Raw genomic sequence first — 9,659 nt, 5'->3', positions numbered from 1 at the left:
GGTAAACTCTGTTTACATTGTGTACTATTTAGCAGCACCTCCACAAGCAAGGCCACCACATTTCTATTAGATTTATTTAACAAAAAAACCTCCTCCAGATCAAAGATGTCTTTCAGGAACTGAAGAACTTGATCTTATACTGATCCTCCCTCATAAGTTTTCTTCAGAATCAAAACATTAAAATAATTGAATTTACAAAAGTCTCAATCCTTCAATCCGTTGCCCTGACTGCATAAACATATTCAAATTCCCTCGGGCCTCTGACCTTGCTCTTGATTAATGAAAAGTGAAAATATTCTTGGTTTTTAAACTTCATATGGGGTCATATAGATTATTAAACTGCCATCCGGTCTATCACTGCAGTGCCACTCTGTGCCATGTTGGAAGCTGAACTGCCCACTGCTGTCGCTTCGCTTAGTCAGCCAGCTGGCTGGATGCAACCCTTTGGCCTAAACTGGATGAAATCAATATTGTGAGCGGTGAGGTGGTCAACATGGACTGAAAATAAATGTTATTGGGGTTAATAATACAGTAGGAACAAAAACAGGCCCAAATTATGTGTTTTTAGTTGTTTTATGATTTTTTTTTTTTTTTTTTTTTAGAAAAAAATACAGATTCAAAACCAAAACACGCAAGGTGGTTTTGGTAAAAAACCAAATCCAGATCCAAAACACGGGGGTCGGCACACATCCTTAATTTTTACATGTATTTGGCATATGAATAGCATTGATAAAAGCACAGAAAAGTATATTACATGTTCCTGTTTTAACATTTGAAGTGTTTGGTGATATATATTTATATTATTTTTGTACCATAACCACTTTCAAGACAAATCCTTATTGCAGAGATTTTATAGTGTATATACAAGATTTTGGCAAGATCTTATCTAATAGAAACAAGTGATGCACACCCAGGGCCACTGCAGAGTAATAAAATATACCCCACCTCACAATAAGGGGCAATGAGACAATGATAGGGCCAATGAAAAGGGACAAAAATATATAAGCACTGTCACTGTGGGCAGCATTGCTGCCTCATAACATTGGAGTCATAGGTTCAGTTCCAACCAGGTCCCTATCTATGTCGAGTCTGTATGCTATTCCATTCTTGTAAGAGTTTTCTCTTGGTCCTAAGGTTTAAAAATATTCTGATAGGTTGTTTGGCATGTGACAAAATGGACTCCAACTACATAAATGATAATAACCCCCCCCTCTAGAAATCATGTTTACCCCCTGGTAGTAGACCTTATTTTCAATTACACAGCATGGGCTTAAAAAGTTGGACATACATTCACATTAAACCATCCAAGCATTAAGAAAGTACATGGACATATTTGGACATATACTTACCAAATTTAAAAAAAACACATTTCAGGAAGATTGAATGCTATGTTTTATTGTTGTTCGGTTAAGATCTACTTGTTGATAAAAAAGACACTGATACGTTTCAGGGTTTATTCATGTATTGTGTTCTACTCACATGTGGTAGTGGCCACGAGAAGCCTTATTTGAAAATGCATATAGCCATAGTAATCATTGTGCCTTATAACCAATCAGGTTGGCTGGTTTATTAAAAAAAAAAAATAATCTTATTTTTTATTATGCTGTTAGTACAGGCACAATGCCGTGACTGGTATTATTCCACATTCTTGTTGCTTGTGGTCTTTATTTGAGTAAGCTGAACCAATGCAGTAAATCACACACATTATAAAAGATATAATGAGGGTGAACCAGATAAGAGGTGCTAAATCAGCCTTGCATCAAGCTAAGACTTCTCCCCCATCAATCCCATAGGGTAGGAAAAAAAACGCAGCTAATGGAGCATACACACGGTCAGATTTGTCAGATGAACGATTTGAACAATTTTACCAAAGTTTTGAACGATTGAACGATTTTTGACTGCATTAAAATGAATGGAATCGTCCAAGTCTGACTGCAAACACATCAGATGTCAGATATCGTTATCTGACAAACGGGAACGCGCATCGTTCAGGCATGTCAGATATGTCAGATTTTCCTTCAGATATGAACGACTGAACGATTTTTAAATAGTTATCGTTCAGATCTGAAGGAAAAATCTGACTGTGTGTATGCATCATAACATTCTCAATCCTAAAGTAAACAACACCAACTCATAAAACAGGCAATACACAGAGAAAGATCTCATGGTTGAATCTCCATGTTTACCTTTGTATTTCAATTCAAAACCTTCTTTCCTATTGAGATGAGTGGTAGAAAGAAAGACTTAGGGGTACATTTACTATAGTGAGAGTTTTTAGAAGTGGAGACGTTGTCCATAGCAACCAATCAGATTCTACTTAACATTTAACTAGCACCTTTTAGAAAATAATTGCTACAATCTGATTGGCTGCTATGGGAAACATCTCCACTTCTAAAAACGCTCACTTTTGTAAATATACCCCTTAGTCTCTGTGGGGTCATCTTATGAATGCTGGACGAGCAAAAACAAAAAGCACAATTGAAAAAAGTTAACCCTAATGTATTCCCATTATTGAACAACTTCTGACTGCTCAAGCATCTTCAGCTAGTGTAGAAAGAATTTTTTCCTCTTTCGGTTTAGTTAATTTGTAGCTTCCAAACAGACTGGGAACTGAAAATGCCTCCAAGTTCGTGTTTTAATTTAAAATGTTTAATGCCAGTGACATTTCCAGTTGTTTTGTATGGGAGTAGTAGGGTTAGGCACTAGGGGGTAATACCTAAGTCTCCCGGGGGGGGGGGGGGGGGGGGGGGGTTCCTAATCCTAACCCCCCCTTCCCCTAGCCTAACCCTCCCAGGGGGGGTGCCTAACCCTAAGTCCCCCCAGGAGCCCTAAAACCTAATCCTCCCCCATCCCCCCCGCACACACACCCCCCCACGGCTGTCAGCACCCGGCTTACCTCCGTTCGGTATGCCGGGCATCGGTCTCGTTAGACAGTCGGGAAGCCGGCAGTCGGCATTTAGACCGTCGGCTTCCTGACTACATCCCCTTTTGTATTTGTGTGTTTCTCTGAAAAGAGCTTTTGCATGTTTTAATTATGTTTAGACTAACATTGGTTTTATTGAAAGATGTCAAATAAATCATATCAAACCCTAATTACTTTGGTTTGTTAATGTTAGAAAGCATTACAACTTGATTGATCAAGGTTTCTAATACATAGCAATGTTTCACAGTATCAATATGACCAGTAGGATTCAATTTTTTTTTTCATTTAAACATTCATGCAAAAAAAAAAAAAAAACCTGGACTAGATAAAAAAAAAAAAAATGCTTTAAACCAATAAAACAAACTTTTTTTTTTTTTTTAATTATTTAAAAACCAGTGTTTTTCCAACCCTGTAACCAATGCAGGGAAATTATATTCATGATCCCTTTTTAATAGATAGATATCCATCTATCTCTGATTTTTTTTTCCAAGTGAACAATAGTTACATAATGCGGCTAAGGTGCAATCATGGAGATTGCTAGACTTGTCAGGGAGATTGATACTATTGGAGAGGAATTTGGCTAGTATAACTTAACCTGGTGTCTCATACAGCAGTTGGCGATTGGATAACCACAGCACCCAATTGTGCCATGCAGTTGGACAAAGATGCCTGCTAAGAAAATATACTGTGTCTAGGGCCCCATATAATAAACCAAAGCACGTCTATAAATCTGCCTTTATTTAAGTAGGAGGCGTTAACAAAGTTCTCATGGATTGCTACATTGATAGCCAATATCCTCTTACACAAGGCTAAACTCTAATAATATGTAGGCACTTCTTGGGCCAAACTTGTGTTTACGATTAAAACCAAACAGTTTTTGCATCCACACTTAGGAAAGCAAGTTATTACACGTTTTACATACCAAACACCACTTCAGTGACATGGAGCACTGCAAACCTTCATGGCTACAGAAAGTGCATATATCAGCTAAACCTCATTTATTTACATTGTTACATGTTAAGAGAAACTAAATATTTTTATTTTTGTTCTCAACCTGTATTATATAGCCTGTACATAATAGGAGAATCAAGTCACGCATGTGACACCATACACCGTTTATCTTCAGTTCATTGATCTCTTCATTTTTAAATATTTGACAAATTATGACGTCTCTGTAACTCAAACAGTCACACTGAGATGAGATTCAGATGTATATAGAAAGATTAATAAACTTTCAAAATGTAATGCTGTGTTTGAGCCCTAAAACTGGCATTATAAAAGAAGGCTCACTATAAGACGTACTTTATATCATGTGCTAGTGGTACATACACAATACTTGCCTACTTTTGTAAAAGCATTTAAGGGAGATTGTGAAAGCAACACCAATGACAGCATTTGTAAGTGGACTTGTACTACGTCTGAGAGGAGTGCCATGAAATTGACTTGCACCCAAATTTAAATGATCCCCAAAGCTGTTAGGATGATCTACATGTATTGTGTTTTACAAATGGTTCCATAGAAGTTGCCACGATAAACCTTATTTGAAAATGCATGTAGTTATAGGGATCATTGTGCCTTATAATTATAACCAATGCAGGGAAATTGCACTGATTTTTTTCCCCAAGTATATAACAGCTACATAATGGGGTAAGGTGCAATCATGGAGATTTGTAGACACTTCATGGAGTCAGGGAGATTGTCAGAGATACTCCCTGAAATAGCGCAATCAGTAGGAGTTGTTGGCGAGTAAGACATCGAGCAAGTTAAAAACTAATTTAAGTTGCATTACCACCAATATATTCAATTTTTTCTAACCTTCTCCCTACCAATTAACTGCATTTCTTGGGTTCTTCCATTACTGTAATAGAGAACGCGTAAAGTAATTCTATTCGCCACTTTAAAATGACTGTGGACTGAGTGGGAGGACCAATTTGAAACCTCAGTATCTAGATTCTGGTTTCTGATTGGTCCTCCCATTCACGCCACCTCCTTAATTTTTACATATAGCCCTGGTACTGGACTGGGACGAAGGAGAATAAATCCACAGGAAACACACCTAGAATAGACCCCAGAGCTCAGGTTAGGGGAGGGAGGTAACAATGTAAGGTCCCATTCGTTGTACACAGTCCCTTAATTTTTCTTACCTTGAATGTGGATCATGGGACAGTTATTTCAATATACAACATTAATACAACTTTCAGACAGAAAATGGCAAAAAAAAAAAAGATTTTTCCCGACTTTCGCCATTCTCTGTCTGTACCCCCTTCAGACAGCAGAGCAAATTACCAGGTCAAAAATTTCAACACTGTAATTTGCTGATTTACACGGATTTCTTCTGTCTGACAGGGCCAACCCGGGACTAAATTCCAGTGTCTCCGATCCTGGTAAATTCCTGGGTCGAAGTCCCGGGAATTTAGACCCGGGATGACCCTTTCAGACAGAAGAAGGTCCAGTGTAAATCACCAAATTACCGGGTTGAAATGTTTTAACCCGGTAATTTGGATTTCTGTCTGAAAGGGGTATAATTCTGACCTAAAATGCATCAGAATATAAATCTTAATTTGCTATTAATATTAAAACATTATAAAAACAAATTCTGCAGTTACAAGTGATACACACACAACTTTTTTGCTACAAGTCTCCAACTCTTTATTACACAGGTCTCCTGACTGCCTAGATTTTGGCAAGACAGCTGTGACTGAGGAACATTCTGGGACTTTTAGTTCCACAACAGTTGGGGTGTCAAATGCTGCGGAAATAAAAAGGTAATTCTCCTGTATTGTGCATTATAAAGACTATATTTTGTCCCGCTTAACAAAAAGCAGACTTAATCCCCCTTTCACCAAGAACAGACACACATTAAAATACCAGTTTGCATTTATTTGCTCATTGTACATATGTTTATTTTATTTTTTACATTCGTAAAGTCACGTGTGTCAAATTCCAACTTTTACAGGCAGTCAGGCAAAGAACAGAATACAAAACAGACAAAGGCAAACAGAAAAAAAAAAAAAAGTTCTCTCACAAGTTATAAGCTTTATTTTAATAAAGGAATTTTAAAAGGCAAAAGTGTGGGACACAAGCTGAAGGTCTGGAGAGAAGATAAAGCTAATCTGAAGATTTGCTGTAAAAAGCATGAAAAAAACGTTTCAGTAGACAAAGCACAGACACGTGGGTTCTGCAAATCGTAATTACATCTATCAAAAATGCTGGTGTATAATGTGTGCATTATTTAGCAATAGTGTGGGAAGTAGGAAAAGAGGAACATGGTGGAACACAGGACAATGTAGAAATTGATCTTATCCACTCCAATATGATAGAGAATAAAATGCTGGTGTACATTAACATCGCAGACACAAAGTACATGGGTGCAGTTGTGCCTATGCTTAGCTATGGAGCTTGTACATTATAATGGCACAAGTTCCCAACATAATTCATACACCCTTAAATACACCTTTTTTTATAATTATATATTTTTTTGTACTTTTACATAAATATAAAACAATGCTCTTGTGCAGTGGCATGTCCCTAATGCCACATTCCTGTGCTAGAGCCATAATGACCGTCACTAAACCTTTTTGAGAGGCTGACCAGGGGAATATATATATGTATTGCATGGAAATTGGGTCCATAGAGAGACTGTGTCATTTTGGCACAAGCCGTGAATAAATGAGAAGCAGAAAAGTGCAAAGGGCATGGGCAAATGTGCCCAGCCTCATGCTTCGGTGGCAATTACCAAACAGGGAACATTCCAGCATGCTTCATGTAACAAAATATCACGTTCCATTCTTCTGTTTTTTTACAGGCCCATTTTCCTTATAGAAGTCACATGCTTGCTATGTGGGCATGTTAGAACCAAACAATTGCTCTTTGTGCAAGTCTGAACTATCATTAGCACGAGCAGATTATGGTCAACATGATACACACATTTCAATAGGGATTTCAAGAAAATAATTTACAACGTAGGGCATTTGCAGTCTTAAGCAGTATGGGCAGTTACTGATCTGAAATGTTTCTTGAATTTTAGGAACTGATCAATAACTTGCAAGGCTGTGAAAATGCAGGTTTTTCTCTGCGCTAATTTGGACTTTTACAAGTGATGACAGCCTTAATTGCAGTAATCCTCTTTAAGGTGGCAAAAACTGTTTTATTAAGCCAATATTCCTAGAGTTTATTACATGGGATGATGCTAAAAAGCAACATGCTGAACAGAAGCCATGACGTGGGTAACAATAGTGCAATTTGCTTATGAATCATTTTGTGCTGTGCAAGATTCCCATGAACTATAAATGGTCTTCAAAGGCTTAAGAAACGTTTTATTCCAATGTAGCTCCCATGCTGCCAGACAGCCCAACATAGCAAAAAGCCTCAGTAGGTCATTTTGGAAGGAGATTTTCAAGCAGGGTACAACAGGTCAAAAAATGTATAATATATGCATATATGGCACAGAAAAAAAATAAATAAAAGTCTCCCAGAAACCCACATGTGCTTTACATTTCTAAAACAAGGTTTTATTAAGGGTATGGATTAGGTGGAGAAGGGAGGTACTGCATGTACATTCGGTGCTTCCTGAAGACTTTTCTGCAATCCCAAACTTGCATACTGTAACTCTAGACAGAGGTTTAGGTGGGGAAACAATGAAACAAAAACATGAAAACATACATTTACAGTACAAACGGTGCATATAGCTCTTTGCTACTGAAGTCTCTGGCATCTTACAGCAGGTGGTGCAGCAGCAATAGTAGCTACTCACTTTGTTCTTTTGGTCTTTCCAAAAGGCTCTAGGGCTTTTCTTATAGGATGGAGCAACGCTGCTTCTTCCTGTGTTTTCTGACTTGCAAGGCTGCTCGTGTTGCCATTTCAAATACTTCCCGCACGCCATCTTTGGTCTTGGCAGAGCATTCAAGATAACCAAAGGCGTTAATTCGGTTTGCCATTTCTCTTCCGTCTTCTGGCTTAACAGGCTCCTGCAGAACAAAAAGACAATATGAGCAACAGATTAAAAAAAAAAAAAAAATTATATATATCTGTATCCTTTTATAAGCAAAAATGTATGGTGTTATACATTATGCTGAAAGTCCTACTTGATGACTAAAGCAAATAAATGGTACCAAGCAAATACATGATTTTTGTAGAAGAATTGACCATGGTCAGTATGGGCAGAGCACATAATGCATCACTAGTGCACAAAGCAATAAGGTTCTCTGAGCCATCACACATGCCCATGCCTTTTAACAAATTAGGAATGTAAAATAAAAAGGAAATAAAATCCTCCTTATACAGAACACTGAAAAGCGTTGCATTAAGGGTAAATTACAAATCAAGAAAAATGCAGCTGTGCTGTGGAATGAAATATTAATATTAGCTGGAGATTGCACGGTAAGGGGCATTCCTTGTGTAGCAGGTGTCTGCAGAACCTATATCCTCCAGGCAAAATTATTCTTATTAGGTTTACAAATCCCCCCAAAGTGTTCTATTTCAGCAATTAACTTTCCGATGGATGCCTTTAGCACCATTCAGGCACCCTTTATACAGAAATGCATGTAGATGCCAGTTAAATATGCAATCCTGGTGCAGGAAATAAAGGATTTAATAAGGTTACCTTACGAGCAGCAGGTTTACACATTTGTATCAAGGTCATTCAAAAGGTCTTCCCTAAGTAGCTTCAGAAATGAAGAATAGGACTTCAACCAGTGTGGTCACTGAAACATGCAAGTCACATTTTTTCCCTTCAAAGACCTTCTCTGGAGGTTATTTAATGACAAAGTAAAAAAATGCACATGTGTAGTAACTAATCCAAAGGAACGGTCATTTATCCACTGCAAGTCTGTATGGTTGGTTCTATGGGTTACTGTACATCTTCTGTTTTTTGCAAATAACCCCTTCTGTGAGAGTCAGAATAGAAACAGGGTCACATCCATCCAACTCCTGCTGTCTTGATAGATGATGGCAAATGGCTGTCTGGTGCCAATAAGTAATGTCTCTTGCTATCCTCATTGGCGAAATGCCAAAAATCTATTATCCAAAATGTACTTGACAATCATTGTACGAATTTAGCCACATTCTATATTAATCTACATGATCTGTAATTAAGTCTTGATAAGCACCCTCATGTTGCAAACAAGGCAGACCATCACATTTAGTTAAATTACCAATCAGAAACCAGGCTAATGCTGGCCACACACACAGCGATATTTTACCCGATCTGGCCGATTCCGACACATTGGAACGACAGATCGTATGAAATATGGCCAAATCCTGAGTAAATTGTGAGTCCCCACTCACGATCACAATGCGATGTGCGTCACCACAGGTCGCACATCGCATAGTCAGATCTGCCATGCTGTAGGGCAGATCTGACAATCTAGGACACTATGCACTGTGAAAGTCTGGATGCAGGAGAGATCGTATGAAGACTGGACACCAAATCATGTGCAGATCATGTGCAGAGCTGCTGGGGAGAGTTTCAAGGGAAATCGTACACATCAGCTGATCGTGTGCAGATCACTATGTGTGTGGGCACCTTAAGAAGTGTATCCAACAGAGATAAATGTTTGACCTAAAATTAATGGACCAATTATAGCTCTCGGCTGGAAAAAGACAGGAGATGCAACATTATAATTGCAAATCAGTATTCACAGTATCTTTTGGTGGAAGCAGAGACAGATAGATAGATAGATAGATAGATATTTATATTAATCACACACACACACAAAACACATGCGCTACTCCAGCA

At 38.1% G+C, this 9,659-nt stretch overlaps 1 protein-coding gene across 1 annotated transcript in view; it reads right to left on the bottom strand.

Moving 5' to 3' along the window:
• Window positions 1-5,782: 5,782 nt before the first annotated feature.
• Window positions 5,783-9,659, bottom strand: part of RHOC (ras homolog family member C) — a 74,111-nt gene continuing 70,234 nt past the window's right edge. Inside the window, exon 5 of the mRNA XM_088475411.1 lies at window positions 5,783-7,890. Coding sequence (XP_088331537.1) covers window positions 7,717-7,890 — 174 coding nt within the window. The 3' untranslated portion in view covers window positions 5,783-7,716. The remainder of the gene's footprint in view (window positions 7,891-9,659) is intronic.

Source organism: Taudactylus pleione, unplaced genomic scaffold (genome assembly GCF_031769625.1).
Source record: "Taudactylus pleione unplaced genomic scaffold, aTauple2 ptg000172l, whole genome shotgun sequence".
NCBI classification, from domain to species: domain Eukaryota; kingdom Metazoa; phylum Chordata; class Amphibia; order Anura; family Myobatrachidae; genus Taudactylus; species Taudactylus pleione.
Note: the sequence above shows the minus strand (reverse complement) of the source record. Positions and strands in the feature narration are given on the sequence as shown.